This window comes from Equus przewalskii, chromosome 27 (assembly GCF_037783145.1).
Source record: "Equus przewalskii isolate Varuska chromosome 27, EquPr2, whole genome shotgun sequence".
Taxonomy (NCBI): domain Eukaryota; kingdom Metazoa; phylum Chordata; class Mammalia; order Perissodactyla; family Equidae; genus Equus; species Equus przewalskii.
The window spans coordinates 14,793,951-14,819,037 of NC_091857.1; the positions used below are offsets into that span (position 1 = coordinate 14,793,951).

The following is a 25,087-nucleotide window of genomic DNA, read 5'->3' on the forward strand; positions in this document are numbered from 1 at the left end:
TGTTTTTTCCTAGTCAGCCATTTCTCTTTGAATTAGTTTATGGTACCTTTTCCCATAAAGAAGATTTAAAAATACTTTGCTTTCAAATCTTTTTCCTCCTTTCTGAATTCTAGAGTTTCATTGCTATATAAAAAATTTTCTTCAACCCAAAGTATTATAAATTTTCTGCACTACTTTCTTAAAACACTTTTCTTAGTAAATTTTTATTTTATAAATTCGGATGTACACACTGTTTACATTTAACTCACTAGCATTTTATTTGAGCTTTCTGCATTCTGTATTAATAGAATAATGTGTTTTTTTCTTTTTTCTGCTGTCTTCATCAGGTTTGATATTATGCTTATGTTAACTTTAATAAATGAATTTGAGAGCCTTCCTGTTTTTCTTATACTCTAGTGTAGTTTACGTAGAAATTATTTGTTCCATACGAGTAAGTTAGAACTCACTTTAGAACTATTTGAGCCTAGCCCCTTCTTTTGTTGCAGTTTTTGTTTTTTAAAGCTTGGCACCTGAGCTAACATCTGTTGCCAATCTTCTTTTTCCCTCCTTCTCTCCAAAGCCCCCCAGTGCATAGCTGTATATTCTAATTGTGAGTGCCTCTGGTTATGCTATGTGGGACGCCGCCTCAGCGTGGCCTGATAAGCCATGCCATGTCCGAGCCCAGGATCTGAACTGACTAAACCCTGGGCCGCCAAAGTGGAGCGTGCCAACTTAACCACTTGGCCATGGGGCCAGCCCATGGTTGTAGATTTTTTGACAATTTTTTTTTTGGTTCCTTCTACAGTGATTGGCCTATTTAAATGTTTTATGTTTTCTTGGTAATTGATTCTAATCAATATCAGCATTCAATATTAATACACAATATATGTATAGCACAATATCTAACTTATGTGGCTGCTTTTGTCTTCTTATTTCCCTAAATTAGATATTATATATTTTTAGTTTTTATTCTTTTTAATGCTCAGTTTATTATGAATTGAGGGAAAAGAGTTTATGTATCTTCTGTCACATTATCAAAAAAAATCCTTGTTGAGTTTATTTTGTATTAGCTTTTTGGCTATGAGAAGAAGCTTTTCAACTCTGTGCCTGTTTCTAAATATGGATTTCCTTATGTATTATGATTAGACCAATTTTTTAAATGTTACGTATGTTTGCTAGTGATAAAACTGTTAACTTTGTTACCAATAAAAAGATAAGTTGGAGAATGAAACTTACATCTGGGTAAGTGGACTTGCTGAGGTTTACCCTCCATTAGGAAGAGTTACCAACCGCTCAGGCACTGTTACTATTTCCATCAGAAGCCCTCCCACATGGAAGTCTGCCCCATAAAGATACAATATAGAAGAGTTAATAGATAGGCAGATCTGGAGAAATAAATGAAGAAAGACACTGACTTGGATTCTTCACTCAAATTGACTTTATTTGTTAGGATTAGTTTCCACTGTTAACAGAAAATCTCCAAGTAATAGTGGCTTAAAGAGAGAAGTTTTTGTCACGTAAAAATGAAATCCAGAGAAAGGCAGTACAGGGCTGCTATGATGAGCAAAAATAAAAGCCAGAAGAAAAAAAAAGGAATGAATGTTCTCGAAGTAGTAGTTGCTTGTGTGTGTGTGTATCTGGGGGTGGAAAAGGGACGGTCATATCATAATTGTGGCATTAGTGTAACTTTTTTCATTTACTTTGAAAAACATTAAAATTTCTTTTTTGTACTTTTTTTGGTCTATACCTATTAAAGTGCCCTTAGAATTTTAATGTCATAATATTTTTATATTAATGAGACTTTAACTTACTGGTTATTTTAGTGCTTCATAACAGTTGTTCCCAGTTGACATAACTTTATCACTTTTTTTACTTTCAAAATGCCTATTATTATTACCCCTTTGTTTACTCAAAAGATATTAAAATATATTTACTACAACATAAAACATGCTGAAAAGTACACAGTGTGTGAGTGTACAGCTCAGTGAATTATCACAGAATAAACATATCCATGTAGCTACCAACCAGGCCAAAGAATAGAACATTACAGTACTGCAGAAGCTACCTCTGTTTCTTCCTCCTGTCACTACACTCTCTCCCTGCTCAAAAGTAGACATTATCTGGACCTTTTTTTTTTTTGCTAAGAAAGATTCGCCCTGAGCTAACATCAGTTGCCAATCTTTCTCTCCTTTTTTTCTTCCCCAATGCCCCAGTTCATAGTTGTGTATTCTAGTTGTAAATCCTTCTAGTTCTTCTATGTAGCCACCACCACAGCGTGGCAACTCACAGACGAGTGGTGTGGCTCCACACCCGGGAACAGAATCCAGGCTGCCAAAGCGTAACGCGCCAAACTTGAACCGCTAGGCTAACAGGGCTGGCACTCTGTGGACCTGTAACAACATAAAAATAAGTTTTCCTATTTAACTTTATACACCTGGAATCTTTTACTTCAGGCCCTTTTTTGTCTGGCTGCTTTTACTCAAGAACATGTTTAGAGCTTCATCTCTGTTACTAGGTAGAGTTGTAGTTTGCTCTTTCTCATTATGGTATTCCATTGTATGAATACACTATAATTTTTTTTTCCATTCTGCCGTTGATGGACATATTCAAGAGGTATTTATTACCTGTTTATGTCAAGGCATTGTCCTAAATCTAGAGGCTGTAACTGGGGAAATGATGGACCGAGTTCCTGCCTTAATGAAGCTTATTTTCTAGTGGGGAAGAACACACTAGTTACAATATAGTCAGTACGTTAAAGGAACTCTTTGACGTGGGAGAACATATGATGGGAAAGCAGAGCTGGTATCTCGAGAGATTCTTAGAGAAATTGATGTTTAAACTAATAAAATAGACATATACCAAAACAAAGAGTATAAACGTTTATTTCTCACTTTGTAATTCTCACTCCGTAGTTAGCTTCTATTGTTTCTTGTATAGCCTCCTACATAGAAAAGACTGACATTCAGTATGCATCCATACATTTATAGCTTACATAAAAACAGAAGTATTCTCTTTCCACTGCTTTCTTCTTCAGTACTTCTTTTTTCATATAATATGGTGGGTGATTATTCGTTTCAAGATTTGTAGATCTATCTCATTTTTCATGGCTCCATTTTATGTCCTATTGAGCTTACTAAAATTTACTTAAACATTCTCTTTTTAAAGCAGGGCATCCCAGTTTTTTCCATGGTATGACAAACGTAGGAAATGATAATGTATGTACAAAAGTGATGGACCTTCTAGGCACCATAAAGGCTGATGGATTAGTGTCTCAGTATGCCTATAACTTAATCATGCTCTAGGTTAGGAAGCTCTGTCCCAGACTAGTTGTTACCAGCAAGGGCTCTATGGTTAGATGCCTAGGTTTAAAGCCTAGCTTTGTCACTCAGTAATTGTGTGACCTTAGGCAATTTACTTAAATTATCAGGGCCAATTTTTTCATTTATAAATGAAAAGTTATTGAGAATTAAATGAGATAATCCATGTAGAGCTCATTGAACAGTGTCTGTCACGTAAGAAACACTCAAAATTGTTAGCTATTATTAAATTCATCATTTCCATTGTTTTTGCTGGATATTTGGGTCATTTCCACTATTTTTCTGAACATTCTTATACATGTATTACTGAAAACTTATGTAAACATAGCAAAGTAGAATTGCCAAGTCAAAATGCTTATGTATTTTAAATATTGATAGTATTTTCTAATTGCCTTCAAATAGTTATACTAGTTTGTACTTCCATTGATGGTTATCTGAAATCCCACTATTTTGTGTATTTCTTTAATCTTTCCTGAGGGTATCTTTTTGTAAGTTTTTTGGTAGTTGATATTTATTATGTTAACTGCCTATTCATCATGTTTGTACATTTTTTATTTTGAGGGGATTTTTGTTTAAATGAGCATTTGGTCTGCTAAGAAATTTGATTCATCTATAATTTGTAAATTGTATTTTGTGGTTTTTTGTTTAGATTTGTTTTTGGTCTTTTTGTGCAGAATTTTAAAATCTTGTAAAATTTATCAAACATTTATAAAAAATTTATAAAATCTTATTAAACAACAATATTTTCTTTATTGATTGATTTGAGGGGCTGTTTGCTTCTAAAATTATTCAAGTCTTTAATTCTAGTATTTTCATGATTTTACTTTTTGTTTAGATTCCTAGATAGGGGATTTTACTTTTCTCCAAATAGAGAAATCTTCAAATACTGCAAACGTAAAATTTTGATTAATGCCATCCTTTTTACACTGGCTTGAAATACCATCTTTATCACACAGTAAATCCAATTTATAGGTGGGTCTGTTTGGGTCTCTCTGTTCCACTGATGTTTTCTATGTTTGAACACCTATTTACATTATGGACCATTTGTAATGTATTTTCACATTTTGTAGGAAAAACACTTTCTCATTTTGCTCTTATAAACAAAAAGTTGGCAAGTCTTATTTTTCTTTTTTGATGACTTTTAGAATCAATTGCCACCTTCCCAAGTCTTTTCAGAATTTGATTGTACTTGCATTATATTTATGCTTTAATTTAGGGGGAGGTGGAGAATTAGGTTTTTAGTGTTTTAAATCTTCCCCAAAAGGAACATGATTATGCTTCTTCAATATTTGGTCCTTTGTTATGTCCTTTACTAAGGTTTTATAATTTTACTTCACAATGGTTTTATACCTTTCTTGTTTAATTTACTCCTAGATGTATAAAACTTGTTTGTTTTTATGAATTGAGTCACTAATCCCCACTTTTTCTACTAGGTTATTCGTAGGGTAGGTAGTGGGAGAGGTAGTTAGTTTTATTTATATTGTACCCATTTACCTTACTGAACTCTATGTTTTCTAATAATTTTTCAGTTGACTTTCTTGATTATTTCAGTAAACTGTCTACCAATAATTACCTCATTATTTGGATAATTTTCATTTTACTTTTTATTTCATTTCTGGTTTTATTAATGTTGACTCGACTTTTCAGAATATACTTAAATATTAAAAGAATGTAGTAAGCTCCTTTGTCTAGTTTCTGATTTTAATGAGAATATCTCTAGTGTTTTATTATTAAATATGATGTGTAATATTTGTTTTTTATAGATCCCTCTTATAAATTTAAAAACACTTTCCTAAATTCATAGTTAAGAGTTTTCTTTTAAACTGATTGATGTTGGAATTTGGAAATTGTTTAAGGCATCTGTTTGAGATGCTGAACAGATTTCTCCGTAATCCTTGGACTGTAAAGATCATTGTTTGTTTGTTTGTTTTTTGCAAATCATTGTAAACACTATTCCTGTATATACTTCTTTGTACACAGTTTAGTTTATCAAAAATAGATATGGGTGTTGGCATCTATGTTCATAGGTAAATTGATCTATAGTTTCTTTTTTTATATTTGTCAGTTTTTGATATTCAGATTATACTAGCTTTGTATATCCCCTTTTTTCAGGCTTTGGAGCAGTTTAGATATCATAGAAATCATCTGGTCCTTGAAGATTTGACATAGCAGCACAGCTCTAAAACAGTGTGGGCCTGATTCCTTTATTGGGTACAGATCTTGGGCAACCTTTTCAGTTCTGTAGTTTTTCTGGGTTTCTGCAGTTTTTATAACTCTTAAAGCAATTTTGGTAATACATATTTTCCTAGATGATTATCTGTTTGGAGAATTATGTGACTTGTTTTATGTCACAATTAGTAAATGGTATACCTAGCTTTCTGAATCTTAGTCTGGTCAACTTTTCCTTAGATCTAACTGCCTCCAGAGTATATTGTATGTTTGTATGTTTCCTATCTTCTAATGTATACAAATGGTTATATCACAATAAAGTTTGTAAGGAGTTACAAATTTAGAATATGATTTGGAAAAGTTGAAAAAGTCTAGGTTGATCTCATTTGGATCTTTAGAACTGAAGATTTCAAAAGAGAGAGGGACTTAAACTAGTCTTATTGAATTGGTCATCTGTAGATAGATGAGGAATGAACAAGAAAGGGCATCCTGCATCCAGAGAACTTAAGGAAAAAAAACGCTTGTGCATCTGTGTGGGGTCGAGCCTCACCTAGGTGGAAGGAGGTCTTTGTTGAAGAGGAACAGGAAATAAGACTGAATAGGTAACATATAGAGTCTGATTAGTAGGACCTTGTTAAAGGTCTGGTGAAAAAGAAGTTAAAAAATTAAATGCAAAGCAGTAGCATCACCTAATGACCAGTATTACATTTCGTTTTGTAAATGTGTGGTGGTTTTATTGCAGTATCTGTGACAGGTGACTTAAATAATTACCTTCATAGGCAGCCACAAGGTATGGAAAGGACAAACGTAGTTCTAGAAGAGGATTCTGAGGGAATAGTATGAGTCAGATTTAACAACTCAACAATGTTAACTTCTGTCAGAACAATAGATAGTGTAGACCTCTGCTAAATATACCAGCATAAAACATCTGTTTAAAATTTGAAGAACTAGATATGATTGCAGTATATCTTGAAAACTTCTTAAGAAGAAAGTTCATAAATAAAAAAATATTGAGAAATGAATTTATGTTGATAAAAAGTGTTGTTTTTTTTTTACTCCTCGAAATTTAGACATGCCTTTCTACCTCTGCTGGTTTGAATACTTACAGAATGTAACCTTGTGAATTTACTTGTGAAAATTAGGAGAATCTTAAATAGAGCAAAATCAAGGGATAAACATAATCTTAGAGTGAAAGAGGATATATTTTCCAGCTCTCTAATAGAAATCTATTTGCTATTTATAAAAACACCACCGCCACTGTTTTGAAAGTAGGTGGGAAAATGGATAACCATTTAGTGTAATTCCTTATCTCTAAACCTACAATACTATTTTAAGAGACTCAATACAAATTTATTTTGTTTCGGTCATACTAATTTTCACCAAAAGCATGATGCCTGAAATATTTGAATATTCAAAAAATTTTGTAATAGCCTATGACAATCATTGTAAGGGCCATAATAACGAAGAACAATTATTGATTATTTTTGTTTTACGTTTATTCTCAAATTCAGTCTGGTTTGGTTATTAAATGAATATGTGCCTTATTTTTCAAATTGGGAAAATAAGAATATTTCAGAGAGTTCTAAGCAAAGCTTATGTGTGCTAATTAGGTATGCAGCACGTGAGCCTTGATAACCTTATGTGTCAAAATATAGTTAATGTTCATGGCCGTTGTTAACCAAAGCAGTAAGACTTAAGAATGACATGTATATCCTAAAAAAAAAAGTTGGAATAATTTATTTTAGCTGTAAAGTAATTTTGTTACTCTATTTATAATGCTAAACTATATAGACTTATTAGCCTTCCTTTTAATGAAATATAAGAGTATATAACTAGATTATTTCATTTAATGTTTGTTAGTTACATTCTCTTTCTTTTATAAAATACAGCCACATAGGTGTATTTGGATGGCCAATAATTACTTAAGAAAGGCATGCATTTTTTAAAGAAACGCTTTCCAATAGAATGGATTTTTTGTAATATATTTTGCATGTGGTCCCAAAGTGTTTTATGGTTAATAGAATTTGAATTTAGATATAAGTCTAATATAAATGAATTTTTTTTAAAGTATTATCTTTAATCATGTGGGCTTCTTGTACACAGCGGTATTTGATGTATAACTCTCTATATATTTCTATGTGAACAAATATTTTCCAAATCATTTGCTCATGTGTGGAAATATGTATTAGTATTTATTATTTCCCATTATAATTAGTTGTAAATTCTGAGGTGTTTCTGTTTATAAAGAAAAAGTAAGCTCAAGCATTAAGGTAGTAATAGTGGTAATATTCATTAATAATTATTACACTAATAACATGCAAATATTTTTGAAGCAACAGGGAATTCATCCTGTGGTAACTACAATCTCAGGGTTTTCTTTTTCATCCCTTATTCCTGGGCTATTCAGCTAAAAGTTAACTGTAGTAGTATTATGCACTCAAGAGCCAGCCATTTTCTTTCAGATAGGAGTATTCTAGGGAGCTGTATTTCAGCCCTGGAATTGGAATGTTAGAGATAGACATCAGACTGACGCTGGAAAGCGTCTGATAGGAGGTACTTAGAATCTCAGTCTTAGGATGCCTCTGAGCAGACTTTGACCAGACTCTGATAAGTTTTACGCAACTTCGCCTGGTGAGCTTCTATGTATCGTTCAGTTTACCACTTCTCTGTGTGGAAACAAAAAGATCATTTATACAGTGAAGGGGTAAGGAGGGCATGTGTGGTTAGCTTTTAGAAATTCTTTTCAACTGTGGAACATGAGACAGTATTCTTGGGTGCACTACCTTGTTTGTAATACGTTAAAAGGAAAAAGGCGCGTTTGAATGCAAGAATAATTCAAGTTATCATATTGAAGGATTTTAATCATTATAATTAACCAAAATTGACATTTTGTTGCATTTTCTAGGCAATTAAGTTGGAGTATTCAAGATTGGTTAAATTGAGCCAAGAAGACACCCCACCAGAAACAGATTATCGTTTACATCATGTAGTGGTCTATTTTATCCAGAACGAGGCACCAAAGAAAATCATTGAGAAAACTTTGCTAGAACAATTTGGAGATAGAAATTTAAGTTTTGATGAAAGGTAATTTGAAAATGTGAATGTGATTTGTATGCTCAAGTTGTCCTTGTCTTTTTATAGCTCCCAATACAATTTTTGACTGTTCATTTTACGTATATACAAAGATATAATTTCAATAAATACAGCACAAAATTTGACTTCACTTAATTTGAGCAGTTGCTGTCTAATTCCTCTGGAATTTATAGTCATGACCTTTAAAAGTTTGACTGCAAATAATTTAGACTGTTTTAGTACGTTTTAATTGCAAGCCAAGGTGCTGAGCTAAGCAATATAAGGATACACAGAAGAGTATAATATAATCACTGTCATTTAAAAGGGGCTCAGTATTTTACAGAAATAAAGAATTTCTCAATCTCTGCACTATGGATATTTGGGGGTGAGAAAATTCTTTGTTGTGGGGGCTGTCCTGCAATTTGTAGGGTATTTAGCAGTGTTCTTGATCTCTACCCTGTAAATGCCGGTAGCACTCCCCCAAGTGATAACGACCCAGAATGTCTCCAGATATTGCCAAAATTCCCTTGGAGCAAAACCACCTATGTTTGAGAATCACTGGAGAAAAATATTTAATCATATGTACAAATGAAGTAATTAAACATCTTCTGACATAAAGAGAAGCCTTAGAATGTTGAAATTAATTGTGGTTTACCCAAAAATGTTTTCTTTTAGAAACTCCTATAAAACTATTTACTAATGTTAAAAATTAAAATTAAATCTAGTTAGTATACGGTTAAGAAAATTAGACCTGAGGTAAAGATCCAAAGTATTAAGAGTTATTTTAGAATACAGAAACGTTTATTTTATCTTGGAGTTCACTGTAGTCACATTTTAATTCTGAAGTAAATGATTATCCTTATATGAATGTCTTAAAAATGCTGAGTTAAAAATATGTGTAGTGGAAGAGAATATGGGGAAAAACAAAGCATGTAAGAATAATTCCTGCCTCACTGTGTACCTGCTGTGAAGTTTAGGATTAAGTGAAATAATGCAAGTAGATAGTTTTGAGTAAGATCTAGTAGACAGGAAAAGCTCAGTGAATGTTGGCTATTGCTGTTTTCACTATTAGTAGTATGGGCATCACTTATTTTGTTACATTTAACTACAGGGAGCTCAAAAATGTGACAGATTATGACCCTCATTATCTGGGTTGTCAGTGCACTATATTCCAATGAATATATGCTGTTGAACTTGGGGAAGATATTTATGGAGTTATCACATTGACTTTTCAAAGTCTTGCAATTATTTGTTCTAGGGACTGCAAATAGTCAATTTATTTTGATAACCTAATTTCTCTTATACTTAAAAGACAGCTTAAGATACATGTGGTAACTAAATATATTTTGTGTGGATTTCTTTAGTAATGGTTCTGATCATAAATCCATTAGAATGTTTCCTTTCTTACCTAAATTGACGGCACATATTGGAGTCCTTTTTACTATTTATGAATAATGCCTTTGGGGGAAAATAAGATTTCATGTCTCTTGAGCTTGCTTATGGATATATATTTTTAAAAATTTTCATTTTTTTACTTATGCGGTTGTTATTATTAGAATATAATTTAAAAGCCATATGTAAATATAACATGGCAAATTTGAATTAGAATTATCGATGCTTTCTTCTTTATATACTTTGTAACTATCGAACATTGGTCCAATAAGCACACTTTTCACTTAAGGTTATTTAGGAGCTATCTCTTCAAAAAAGTATGTATTGCTCAGTGACAGTGAACTTCATTGTCATAAGTGTTGGATAGTTTAGCTTTATGCCACATACATTTTTAAGTTTTGATGGATTTTGCTTTTGATTTAGGAATAATACATTTCTTTTATTTGAAGGTGTCACAACATAATGAAAGTTGCTCAAGCCAAACTTGAAATGATCAAACCTGAAGAAGTAAACTTGGAGGAATATGAGGTAATGTGCCTTTTGAGAGAGTGAACTGTAGACTGAGGAATTCTGTAGTTCACTGATCTTACTTTCATTTCAGCTCAGCTGTGCACATGAGAAAATGAGGCATAGAGGGGTGGAGTCACCTGCCCAAAGTGTTCACAGCCAGCAGGTTACAACTTGGTTAACAGAGCCTGCGTTCTTAAATGCCATAGTACACTGAAGCCAGGCTCTATTTTTTCTTTGTTTGCTTCATCAGATATTTTGGGGGGAAATTAAAAATTTGTTTTAATCATTGTATGCCGTGTGTATTTGTCATTATTGGACAGTGTTGTGGTGTGAGAGAGAGCATACATATGAACACTCATGCTCGTGGTGATTTTTTTGCATAGAATTCTCTTTGTGTTAACTTTGGCTTTAAAATTAATGTTTTTTTAAAAATTTGTGGATTCAAATACCTAATATTTCTTCTAACTTTTAAATTTAACTTTACACATTATCTTTTTGAATTTATAAATCTAGTAAATTTTTAGTTGATTTCATGAATGCCTTTGATTAATGTTTGGTCCCATTTACAAGCTTAATTACTTTAGATTTCCTTAAACAATTATTGTAATTCACCACATTAATAAATAAGAAAGGTACAGAAAACACTCATTTTTGATGCAAACCCTTAGCTAGCCTGGAATACAAGGTAGCTACCTTAATCTGCCGAAGAGTGTCTCAACAACAAAACTATAGCAAATACATAGAATTGTAAATATTGAAAGCTTTCCTTTTGTGATCAGGAAAAAGACAGGGACGTCTTCTATTCAGAATTGTACTGGAAGTTCAAGTGGGACAGTAAGATAACAAAAATAAGCAAAAACTAAAGATTGGAAAAGAAGTAATAAAGTTATCATTATTTGCAGATTTTATACCTAGAAAATACAAACAAAATCTACAGATAAATTTATTAAAACCAATGAGAGCTTTGCAACATGCAAACCTATGTCAAATATCAATTTTATTCCATTATGCCAGTAACAATCAGAAAATTAAATTTTAAAATAACGACACCATTTACAGTAGCATCCAAAACTATGGAGTACCTAGAAATAAATTTAACAAAAGACGAGCATGACTTTAGGAGACATTAAAGAAGAGCTAAATAAATGGATATACATATCACGTTTGGAAAACTTGGTGTTGTAAAGATGCCAGTTTTCAGGGGCTGGCCCCGTGGCCGAGTGGTTAAGTTCGCGCGCTCCGCTGCAGGCGGCCCAGTGTTTCGTTGGTTCGAATCCTGGGCGCGGACATGGCACTGCTCGTCAGACCACGCTGAGGCAGCGTCCCACATGCCACAACTGGAAGAACCCACAACGAAGAATACACAACTATGTACCGGGGGGCTTTGGGGAGAAAAAGGAAAAAAATAAAATCTTTAAAAAAAAAAAAAAAAAAAAAGATGCCAGTTTTCCCCAAAATGGTTTATTGATTCGGTGCAGTCCTGTCAAACTACTAACAAGTTGTTTTATGGAACTTGATAAGCTGATTCAAAAATTTTATGGAAATGCAAACATCTCAGTCTAGCCCAGACATTCTTGAAGAAGAACAAGATAGAAAGCCCTATTCTACTAGAAGTCAAGACATACAATCTTAACTATTATGCTTCATAATAATATTAGCATAAGAATAGGTAAATTAGAATAGAAAATCTAGGAACATATCTACAAATAAATGGACACATGACATGTGCCAGGGATGGCAAGTTAATTGTGTACCCACTCTACCCCTGTCGCCAAGATTCAGGTTTCGTGGGACTTGATTTTTAATTATGATTTGATTCTTCAATCTTTCCCCAAAGGTGCTTCATTAGGTTGGATTCACCCTCTTTTTATTCTGAAAACTTGTCATGCTCTAACTGCAGAGCCATTAAATCTACAGGGATTTACATGTTTTTGGATTCTGTATATCCTGCATATCTTTGCCTTGCTCTAAGTCAGAGGTCGGCAACTTTGGCCCATAGACCAAATCCAACTCGCCACCTGTTTTAATAAATAAAATTTTATTGGAACACAGCCATTTGTTTACATATTGTGTATGAGTGTTTTTACACTACAGAGAGCTGAGTGATTAAAACAGGGACTGCATGGCCTCCAAAGCCTAAAACATTTACTGTCTAGTCCAGTAAAGTAAAAGTTTACCTTCTCACAACTTCTAAGGCAATTGGAATGACAAGAGAGTGGCAATTTGAGTACTTGACCCAGGGAAGCTAACTTTATACTTGCAAGACAAATTTTACCTTCATGTGTTACTGAGGCTTACTAATAGTGTGAAAAGTATTCCTCAAAAAATTAAAATTAAAAATTAAAAAATTAAAATGTTTTGTATTCGAGGAGGTTGGCCAGTAACAGGTCTATATGTTATTTACTTTCATTTCCTTATAATAATGTGTATGTAAAAGCTTTAACACTTCTTATGAGTGTCTCTTTCAGGTTAATCCTTTATTGAATTTTAGTTATGATTTTCCTTGAATCAATTTTTATTAAATACGTTAAGAAAAATTTTGATTTTGTTATTTTCTGGAGTTATAGGATGTCAGTTCTGCATTGTTTTAGCCCTGTTAACGTGCCCTATAATTGGCTTTTGTGGAGGGAGAGGCAGGTGAAATGTGAAATGCTTCTATCTTTTCACCTTATGTCAGGTTAATAAACTATTCAGCTGCCACATTTAAAATCAAATTTAGCAAAATTAAAAGGTCAAATAAATTTATTATGATATAACATTTTTCTTTTAGTTCCTTAAAAAATTCTGCATCAGATAAGTCTTCCAAGTTGATTCATATTAGTGTAGTAACTCCATTTACCTCCTACATTCAATGTGATGTAGATCTCTAATGATATTTTAATCATATGCTTTTATACCGAAGAATTTTTGAAAGAGAGGTAACCTGGTTGATTATCGTGACTTTGTATTTCTGTTGTCTTCTAGTGAGATCTTTGTTATTTAATTCCTCACCAATGTCTAATAAGTTTTATGTCTATTATTATACTAATAAATAGTCTCGTTTGTCAGAAATTAGTCTTGATTTAGGTCTAATTTGTCTTAATTTTGAGCTCTTTTCTTCTTTTCGAATAGTTATCAGAGCCATGTATTACTTTATAAACGGTTTTAAATCTTACTCTGCATACTTGTGATACTTCTCTCACCTGCAGGAGTGGCATCAGGATTACAGGAAGTTCAGGGAGACGACCATGTATCTCATAATTGGGCTGGAATATTTTCAAGGAGAAAGGTAAGCCAGCATGGACAAATATGAAAAGAGCTTAATTTTTGTACTTAATTGTATTTAGATATGATCTCATCTGTAGAAAAGATTTTATTCACAGTGTATATTTTTTAAAAACTTATTTTAGTAAAGTTGTAGATTTACAGAGAAATTGCAAAGTTCATGCAGAGAGTTCCCATATACCCCACATGCAATGTATTTTCCATTTTAAATTAAATCTGTAGAGTTGACATTAGTGTCTGTTTTTATAGCTCTCAAACACTACAGTTGAAGCTTAGGATGAAATGGTATTAGATTGAAACCTGGATGTTTGCTGGGGACCAAAGAAGCTGTTAGCCCAGCACATGGAAGTCTTTGTATTCCCCACCGTCTGCTTTCAGTCACCAGCCTTTTTCATACTCTTTCTGAGTCTAATCTTGGCTTCAGATCAGATAGTCCATTCTGTCTCTCTGTCCAAAGTTCCAGTTACTACAAAAAATATAGCTGTAGAAGACTGATCACGTCTTTTAAGTATTCTGACTGCAAACACATTTTAGATTATTTTTTATTTAAATTACAGATATTTTTAAAAGTTTTAAAGGAATTTCTGCTTATTAAACTATAATATTGTTACTTTATTGATATTTAGTATTTTTTTGTTGTTAAGACTGTAATTTACCATTACAGATTATTCACTAGTTTGCATTTACTTATTATTCACATATTTCTTAATTCATATCCTTTAGCATTAATTTACTTAACTAGTGATTTTGGGGTTTTTTTGGAAAGTACTGTATTTCAAATATACTGTAATATTGCAGTCAGGTAAAAGGGATAGGAATTTTTTTTCTTTTCTTTTCTTTTTTCTTTCGTGTTTTTTTGTTATAAAGTGTAAGAAACCTCCACTGAGGTAATAATGCTATGTTTTTTTTTTTTAATGACTATATGTACTACTACTCCTAGAGCTATATTGTCCAACATGGTGGCCATCAACCACATGTGACAATTTAAATTTAAATTAGTTAAAAATTTTAAAACTAAAAACTTAGTTTCTCAGTCACACTAGCCACGTTAAGACTGTTCAGTAGCCACATGTGGCTAGTGGCCAACACAGATAGAACACTTGCATCATTGCAGCAAGTTCTGTTTGGACACTGCTGCTCTGTTCATTGGACAGTGCACAATGCCATCATTTTTACACTTATCAAAATTTTAACTTTATCACACAAATTAAAAGTAATGTTATTACTTGGATACAAATTATTAAAGTCCTAGTCATTCTGTAATCTATAAGATAATTCACTTTGGTCACTGAAATAGAAAACTGTTTTAATCAGTAGCTCCATTTATGACTTATTGTTTTGGTCAAACTTTTGTTTCTTTAATAGGAATATTCAAATTCACTTTAGGATATCCAAGATTATTTTTTCTGAGAAAAATATTAATATGATCTGACAATTAAACAGAATGTCTAAGATCAAAAAGGCATTTCCATTTTATAGATAAAGAAACTAAGCATCTATAGACATGCAATAACTTTGTGAAAGTCACACAACTAACTAGGGAGGAAAATTTAAAGGGAGACCTCTGTATTGTATAATTGAATGAAATCAGGTAATTACAAAAAGCATTCACTTATCTCAATAAAAATTAAAAAGATGAAACCGTCACTTTCTTGCTCTCTGCACTCCTTCTGCATGAGCTTTTCCTAGTTAACATTTGTTGAAGGACTTTAAGACATAACTTGGAAGTAAGATTAAATTTCATAATTTGCTTATTATCAAATATACTTGTTTGGAATGGGAACATTCTAATATAGCAAATGTTTATTAAATTGGAAAAATCATCTAGAAAATTAGTAATGGTGACAATATTTATGGAATATTGTAAAAAGAAGTGTTGTTATACTTTAAATATAGCAGTTAGCATAGCTAGCAGCATAGAAAATATTGCCAAAAGGTTCTGCCAAACTTGTTTTTAATGAGAACATAACACTTGAAAGCCTTGAATAGAATATTTATTGATGGGCCATTGTCAAGTCTGTGAGTAGTGACATGAAATCATGCTTTAAGGAACCATGATTTTACAGTAGTGTAAGTGAAGATAGTCTTCCCAGACGTACATGGTCTTATTTTATCTTAAGTAAGAAAGTGGTAACAGGAATGCTGAGTCTTATTCTGAGTTCTGTGAAAATATGTTTGTAAGCACATTTAAGGTTGACAAATATGGAACATTTTGTGTACCTTGGTAGATGATTGGGACGAAGTCCTGGTTTCAGAGCTGTTTTCAGAGAGGCGACTCAGGGCCAGAAGGGCAGGCACAAAGGGCATTCGGGAAAGCTCTTCTAACAGGAACCTCAATCGCTGTAAGAGAAGGTGTAGACGTGCCAGCAGACTGCCTGACTGAGTAGCAGAAAACAACATGTAACATTATTTTCACACCCTACATTTTTTTTCCTTCATAAATAAAACAATCCTTAGCTGAGATTATGCATTATTATTTCAAAATAAAATTTCATGCTCTTAAGTTTTCTCAAAAACAAATTCCTGGCAGAAGCCATTTTTTAAAATGTTGACAATTTATTTTTCATGAAATAGTTTCAGGTGTGTAGTTTGATTTGTCACAAATGTGTACATTAAGTTCCTATAATTCTGTAGTTAACATTTGGAGTAGAAAAGTGATTTATATCTGAGGACATGAAATTAAATAACAAACAGTAACACTGATTGGCAGGGTAACCTAGAGTTTTAAAATACTGTTTCTTTACAACAGTTTACCTTTAGGAAGTTACATTTTTCTGAATTAATCTATGAGAAGATATAATTGGAAAAACTGACACAAAGGAGATATCTTAAAATATCTTTTATATTTGTTATACAAATATGTAGCTGTATATATTTTTTATGACAGCATGTTAGGAGAAGGATAAGTATTCTAAAGGCAAATATAACACTCAGACATTTTTCCCCTCCTCCCGCTTTAAAGCCTAGTTTGAACTTCATAACGTCTGGACTTATATTAATATAGCTTGTTAATATTACTTATATTCCATATAAAACAAAGGCCTACCCCTGTGAGCCTTCTGTGTTAGTGTTTTCTTCTGTGTGTTTGTGTCTCACCGGATTTCCCAGGTTGAAGAGCATTCTTTCCCCTTCTCCTCCTGTCTCCTCTGGGTATTCTCCCCTTTGTCTGTTACATTGTTCTCGGTGACTAGAACTGAGCCTGCACATAGAAAAAACCTGACTAAATGGTCACCAAATTACCCAAATGGTGTTTGTGATAAAGAAGCAAGCTAACCTAATCTTTTCTTCAAACAAAAATGACGTTATATTGTTAAAAAAGTAGATTATTGACCTTCACATCAGTCTTAATTTTGAGTCTAGAAGGAAGACATCAGGAAAATAAATATCAAAGAAAAGAGAAGGAACTATTTGAATTCATCAATTAGGGCCTTTTTCTCCCTGTCTTTTCTTAATTCCTGGCTCCATTTTTTTGTTTGTTTGTTTTTTTCTTTTAAGACTGGTCTCAGATGCAGCTGTTGCTAAAGAATACTCTCAGGCATATAGCGCATCAGACGGTATTTTTTATTGTAATGTTGTTCTGGATAATCAAAATTTAAACCTATACTTAAAATGTTTTATAATTGTAGTTGACTTTTTTCTTACGAAGATGAAATACTAACGCTTCGTATTTCTCAATTTTTAAGGTATATAGATTCCTTGCTGTTCCTTATCTATGCTTATCAGAATAACAAAGAACTCTTGTCCAAAGGCCAATACAGAGGACATGATGAAGAATTATTATCACATTATAGAAGAGAATGTTTACTAGTAAGTTTAATGTACACAGTATGTGCTTGCTTTGTCATTTTGTCTTAAATTGGGCAAATTTTCCAGACTCATATATAAGTGATTGACTCTAAATTCTGGTGGGGTAAGTGTCATGATGATGTCTCTAATTTGGATCTGTTCCCTTAAGATGGGAGAATACACTCAATTCTTTATCCCCTTCTTTATGGATCCTAGTATTGCAGATGATAAACCAGAAATGTTCTTGAGATGGGATCAGAATGATTATATTTTTATATTTAGATTTCTTCTTCGTTCTACCATTCCCTTTTTTGATAGGAGAGGAGAAGCTGCACAAAGCATGGAGAATTATCATTATTATTCCAGAAAAATGATAGATTTTTCTGAGTTTTTATAAACAGCAGTGTATTTGGTGTACATAATGTCAAAGGATTCATTGAAATACAGTATCCTTTTTTTCACCTAATCATTGGTATTTTTTTTCCTCAAATATTTTCACTGTCTATGTGCTGAAATAGTACTATTGTTATAAACTTTAACAAATCTACTTAGCAGTTTTTTTTTGCACCAGTTTACTCTCTAGATGTCTGGAGTATTTTGTTAGTGTTCCTTGAGTCAGCTAACTTTTATGTATAAAAATCACAGCTTCGGTCTTTATACTACTTTTTTCTGATTAGATCTCATTCTTAGGTAACTGTTAAAATCACTCTATTCTACATTGTGAACTCCTAAGTTGCGATTTTTTTTCATTAAAAAAATAGAGACATATATTTAAGAGTGTATGATTTTTGAAACTATATAAGTTACCTGGTTTAAGTGTACTTTAAGTGGGTATGCTGGTGAAATGTTTTCTTTCAATAAGACTATATAGTATGTGCTAACTGTAGTCTATAATACGTCTTTAAAATTTTTAAATGGGAATATTAGGTGGTTGTGAGCTTATTTTTTTCTCATCTGATTTTACTGCATTTGAGTGTGTCAACTTCAAAAGCAAATTTGCCAGTTATTTTATCTCAAAATTAGTTTATTTGGGAATAGCCAAAAGAATTACAATTTGGGATTTGCGTGCTATGGCAAACCATAGGCAAATTCAACAAACAAAGCAGGGGAGCTGTCTTTATAGAGAGAAAGGGAGGATAGGGAGGGGCTGTTCTAAACGAAAGTCTGTTCGGGGAAAGTAACAGTTCAGAGCAGCGACAGCTTCTCATTGGCTGAGCTGTGGCATTTCTCATTGGCTGGGCTCTTGCTAGTGGGGAGAGAAATATTCTTTCAGTAGTAAAGTAGTTTTACTTCCTGCCAAGACCCCAGCCTCCCTCTCTACCTGGTTGGTGTAATTGACAATATATGAAAGGGTGTGAGAGCTCCCCCTAGGGGCCTTCTCGACTCCAATTCAGTTAAGAATTTTTTTATTAGTTTCCAAGAGTGTATTTTAAAACTTTAATTGTTGGTGGTTTGTTTCCATCGAGGGTGGCATTCTTAATTTGGCCAATTTCAAAAGGTTTTTAATCAACTACCGAGAAGGAAGACCTGAATTATATATATTTCAGCTTAAAAAAATGTGAAGTTTTATATAAACATATAAAATCTTACATTGAATGAATTAAAGCAATTTTTAACCTAAAAGCATTGAAGGCTTGGGATATGGAAATATTTTGGTAAAGCTGTTTTAAACATAAATGCAACGAAAGCTTGATGGTTACTTTAAAATTTTAAAAAATAGTAGGCAGTTTCTCTTACTATTTTTTTATACTAAACCAGCGACACGTAGTTTGTTGTTTTACACAAGGATTTAAATGAAACCTCTTGAGGATTATTGTAGTGTTCCTTTCAGTTTTTTTCATATTCAGTATTTACTGAGTGTCAGATTCTAAGGGATACAAAGATATGTAAGACCCATTTCATATACTCAGAGAACTCAATATGGTGGGAGATGTACACAAATAACTTTTATATTCATAATAAGTGTCATTATGAGAAATATGCAAAATAATATTCCTGGAATTGTTGGGGAGAACCTTAAGAGATAAGATGAACACTGATCTGGATCTTGATGGATAAATAGGAATTTTATGCCTTATAGAGAAGAGAGAAGAACATTCCAGTCAAAGGGACACCATATGAAAAGGCAAGGAAAGTATGTGACAGGAAATGAAGATAAATGCATGTGACTATGTTATGAGGAGCAAGGGTAGGTGGAAGTGATGAAGCTGACAATACTTGTTGATGTCAGACTCTGAAGAAGCTTATGTGCCATTCTCATGAGTTTGCACCATTGTAAATTTGATTAGATTTGACATGATCAAGTTTTCAGAAAATAATTCTAGCATTAGTATACTAGAAGATGGACTGGAAAGGAGTAGAGACTGAAGTTGAGCACCCTAGAGGAGACAGACAAGGGAACGAGGATGAGAGCCTCCACTGAGGCAGAGGTACAATGAGTATGAAGAAGAAGATATAGAGGATGCTGAGGGAAATGAAGTCGAGGGACTTGGTAGCTGTTGGATGAGCGGAAAGAAGGAAACAGAGTCATCAAATCTGCCTGACATTCTAGTTTTGTGTTTGGCTTTAGGGACTCTAAAAAGAGGATGACTAAGGTTGGCTTTGGATGTACTATATTTAAGTTGATTTCAGGACAGGTTTTGATTCAGTGAACTTAACATTAAATTTCTTAATAAGAATAGCAGTTAATATGTCTTCGAATGCGTATTGTGAGAATTATACTAGATACTGAAATATGGCTTAATCCTCTAACTACTGTGTAAGGAAGGTAATGGTATCCCATTTTTCATATAAAAAAATTGAAGCTAAGAGATTATTTGCCCAAAATTAGATAATTTCTTAGTGACTAGTTGGACTTTGAGCATAAGCCTCTCTACAAAGTCAAGATAAATTGCACAAGAATGATTCAATATAAATATAAGAAAGAATATAATTTTTGTATTTGAAATACAGCTTAAAACTGATTTAGTTTTAAAAAATAAAAATTCATATTTATCATGCTATAAATGTAAGATTTCAGACATAAACTCTTAAATAATATAGCCCTTATTATACCTGTGTTCGTTATCTATCTCTTTTATCTATATTTCTTATCTCGTGGATTTCTCTCTTCTACTAGATCAGGGGTCAGTACACTTGGCTTCTGCTGCTCTGCCTATCACTTGTTTTTGTAAATAAAGTTTTATTACAACATAACCATCCCCATTCGTTTACATGTTATATATGGCTGCCTTTGTGCAACAATGACAGAGTTAAGTAGTTGCAATGGAAACTATAATGGCCCTCAAAGCCTAAAATATTTCCTATCTTGTCCTTTACAGAAAAAGTTTGCCGATCCCTGTACCAAATTGTAAGCTCCATGAGAATTTTTTGTATTAATTACCTGGGTACCCGTGCCTCTAGAATAGTTGCTGGCCCATGGCATGTACTCAGAATTTTTTGAAGAAATAAATGAATTAATTGATTACTTTTATATTTTTGTATCAAGAAATACAACAGTACTTATTCAGTTGACATTTAGGGAGATGCTGATGAAGAGTTTTTCAAAATTACTATGGAGTATGAATTTCTTTACTTTTAAAATCACTTTGAGTGTTTATCAAATTTTAGAACTAGGGGAGGTTCACCCCTCGAGAATAAATAAAAAGTGACTCCTTTAGGGATGATCAAAGTAATATAAGCTGAACATGAACTTTACAAACATGACAACATTTCCCCACTTTCATTGCTTTTGTTTCTCTTGCTTTGTGCATAGCTTTTTCTAAGAAACTTTCTGTGCTAGAATAGCTGAGATTGCTTTTCCTGATTGTCATTTGTTCTGGTACTGTTTGTGAACATACATATTATGTTGTCTTCAGTATCAACACTTACAAGTGTTCTTATTTAATTAAAAAAGAAAACAAACTTGTTCTTTTTCTCATTGCATCGAGAAATTAAATGAGCAAGCTGCAGAACTGTTTGAATCTGGAGAGGATCGAGAGGTGAATAATGGTCTGATTATCATGAATGAGCTTATTGTCCCAGTGTTGCCCTTGTTATTGGTGGATGAAATGGAAGAGAAAGATATACTCGCTGTGGAAGATATGCGAAATCGATGGTGTTCCTATCTTGGACAGGAAATGGAATGTAAGTTTAAACAATGATAGTAGACGCCTGAGTTGTTGGGATTAAAAGTAGTTTAAAATTAGGTGTTATTAATTCTAATCATTTTTATATTCTGTAATATTTTTACATTCACATCATTACTTGTTTTTCTTATTTACAAACGAAGTTGTGCACGCTGCCGTTGCCATTTATATTTTCCTCTTCCCCCTAAATGGTAATTACTTTACATATTTTGAAATGAAACATCAACTGACCACTCCAAGTTAATAAATCATTTTGAAGATGGTGATTATGCTCCCTCTCTCTCCATCTCAGTTACATCTGATTGTTTGTATTTGCAGCAAACCTCCAAGAGAAGCTGACAGATTTTCTGCCCAAACTGCTTGATTGTTCTACGGAGATTAAAGGTTTCCATGAGCCTCCGAAGTTACCTTCCTATTCCACGCATGAACTCTGTGAGCGATTTGCCCGAATCATGTTGTCCCTCAGTCGAACTCCTGCTGATGGAAGATAAACTGCACACACACTTCCCCTAAACACACTGTATAAACATTTTTTAGTTCTTAACCCTTGCCTTCCTGTCACAGGGTTTGCTTGTTGCTGCTATAGTTTTTAACTTTTTTTATTTTAATAACTGCAGAAGACAAAATGACTATACAGACTTTAGCCAGACTGCAAACAATAAAGCTGAGAATCGCATGGCGCTCAGACTTTGTTTTACCCAGAACTGATGTATAATTACAAATCTGATTGATCTTATTATGGCAAAACCATGCTTTTGCCACCTTTCTGTTACAGTATTACCTTGCTTTTATCTTTTCTTTATCTACAGCTTTCCATTCAGTCTGGATCCTTCCACGACTACAGCCATTTAAGTGTTCAGCACTGTGTACGATACATAATTTGGTAGCTTGTAAATGAAATGAAAGAATAAAGTTTTATTTATGGCTACCTACGTGTTTGTAAGCAGGTATATTGTATGCTAGTATATTATTTTAGTTATAAATGAATTTTGTCTGGGGATTGTTTAAGATTGGGTGATGAATAGATTAATACAGACTTTTCATTTTGCTTTAATGTTAGCACATTGGAAATTTACTAAGTATTCGACACTTAAATATATCTATATTTTTGACTAAGTTGTTAAACTTAGTATGGCACCTAAACCTGTTTTGTGTTCAAATCAGGTTTTCACTGAAGTGAGCGGCTGATATTTAAGTCAACCACACTGAAACTTTTAACCTTTTCTTAGATTAATCTTTTATTTTTTTATGTATTTACAGATAATATAGCAAGGTGATTATTTTAAGAGATACTAGAAAAAAGTACTTGAATAAGGGCTATTTAATAGTGAAACTTATAAGAAACATATATATGTATATATACACAAACATACACACACGTGTACACACACACATATTCTTTATAATGGAGGGCAATGTTTTGCATTATATAATCATTCTATTTTTGTAAGTTGTATACCACTTTAATTGAAAATGTTCTCTACTAATCAATGCTGTGAAATGAAGTTGATATTGTTGAACTAGAGGTTCCAAGAGTACCTTACCTGCTTTTCATAAAGGGAAAAGCTGTAGAATATTTTGTAGATGGAACTGCTGTTTAAGATTAATGAAGTAATATTGTGAATGAAAATCAGTGCTTTAAAGCTAATCATGTTACCAACAGCCTATTTTTGAATTTATAAAAGTTTCTTTATAAATGATACTTTGTTAGCATAGTAAAATATATCATTATATTATGCGTATGTTTTGTTATAGCGTCGCCAAAACTAGTGCTCTTTATAAGTGCCTCTCACAAAAGATCCTGGATGGATGAGGAAGAAGAAAATATTAAGCTATTATATAATGCTCCTTATAAAGGTATCAGTGTACTGCGGAGGTATTATTGACAAGGAATTGATACTATTTCTTTTGTAAAGTTAGATTTTTGCATAATATAGCTGTCAAAATGTGTTCTGGTTTATATTTTAAATTCTCCCCTGAGTAGAATTAGTATTTTGCATTGGTTTTCAACTTCTGTCAAAAATTTTAAAACTTTATTCACGTGTATCATCAAAACGTTTGTTAAATGTCTTCAGTATTTATGATATTCTACTGTAACGGCAAAGTTGTTTGTGTTTGTGTGTATAATTGACCACTGAGACACAAGTGCTCAAACACCACATGGAAATTTCTCCTTTCACAAGGCACATCCAGGGAACATATGTGGCTCTTGTGCTGAAGGTACGTATTCTTATTATATTTACTTTGTATTCATTGCTAGTAATGAGTCTGAAGTCCTTATGAAGAAGTGACCTTTTTCAAGACCTAGGGAAACAACTTGTTTTTATATCAGCTTTTAATCTAGAGATTTAGGTCAGTGAAATTTCCTTACATTATTTACTGGGTTAAATATAACATAGCTAGGAATTTAAACATTGAAACCTGATAGAACTGTTGACCACACAGGTCTCACTTTGATTTAAATGACTCTCATTTTGATTATTACAGTAGCCCCTTCCCACCCCACAAAAGTTACATTTTGAAATAATTTAGGGCAGAATTCAAATAGATCAAACTTAAGACTTGTAGGAACTTCTTATGAACACTGTGTTTCAGGAGACTGTAGCCAGGAGTGAACCCCTGAGATCCTGTAATTACTTTTCAGATTCATTAAAATACAATAGTGAGCATACACTAAATCAGTAGCTCTCAAAATGTGATTTCCTGACCAGTGGCTGCAGCATCATCTGGGAACGTGTTAGAACTGAAAATTTTTGAGCCCCACATCAAAACTATGGATTCAGAAACTTCAAGTTTCATCAAGTGTTTTAACAGGCTTCAGCAAGTCCTTCAGGGGACTGACGTCTGCTCAATTCTTGGAACCACCCCACTAAATAAAACTTTCAGTAGCGTTTTATACACCTTCCACGGATGCTGTTTTAATTCCATTCACTTATCCCTTGTTTGTTGGAAGCTCTTCAGTATTTCCCTCACTTGCAATTTCAAGGAAGTAACTAAAAATTCTTTTGCTTAGTTTTAGATTTATTGAGACTAAGGTGTATTTTCTCCTCTTATATCTGCTTCTCCAGAAGTTGTCTTTGTTTATGATTCAGAATTGTTGACTTCTGCCTCTCCGTCCTACTGTCATCCCCAAAAAGTGCAATCACTCAGATGCTTTTGGGAGTGAGTTGGGATGCCCTTATCTAGTCGTTTTTTTAAAAATTTATTTTGTGTCATTAAGCAAATTAAATATCATTTGTTGTGTCCATCATAACTTCATCCAAAGTATGTGTATTAGTGTGTTCAGGCTGACATAATAAAATACCACAGACTGGGTGGGTGGCTTAAAAAACAGAAATTTGTTTTCTCACAGTTCTGGAGACTGGAAGTGCAAGATCAAAGTTTTGGCCATTTTAGTTTCTCCTGAGGCCTCTTTCCTTGGCTTGCAGACAGCAGCCTTCTTGCTTTGTCCTCGCGTGGCCTTTTCTCTGT

General features: G+C 33.0%; 1 protein-coding gene across 3 annotated transcripts in view; it reads left to right on the top strand.

The window, feature by feature from the left end:
- The window catches only part of USP25 (ubiquitin specific peptidase 25), a 98,352-nt gene extending 75,003 nt beyond the window's left edge, over positions 1 to 23,349 (top strand). For all 3 annotated transcript variants that reach the window (XM_070597794.1, XM_070597795.1, XM_070597797.1), the window contains 6 exons: positions 8,371 to 8,549; positions 10,379 to 10,457; positions 13,628 to 13,707; positions 17,387 to 17,510; positions 21,419 to 21,614; positions 21,935 to 23,349. In XM_070597794.1, coding sequence (XP_070453895.1) covers positions 8,371 to 8,549; positions 10,379 to 10,457; positions 13,628 to 13,707; positions 17,387 to 17,510; positions 21,419 to 21,614; positions 21,935 to 22,107 — 831 coding nt within the window. In that variant the 3' untranslated portion in view covers positions 22,108 to 23,349. The remainder of the gene's footprint in view (positions 1 to 8,370; positions 8,550 to 10,378; positions 10,458 to 13,627; positions 13,708 to 17,386; positions 17,511 to 21,418; positions 21,615 to 21,934) is intronic.
- Positions 23,350 to 25,087: the final 1,738 nt, after the last annotated feature.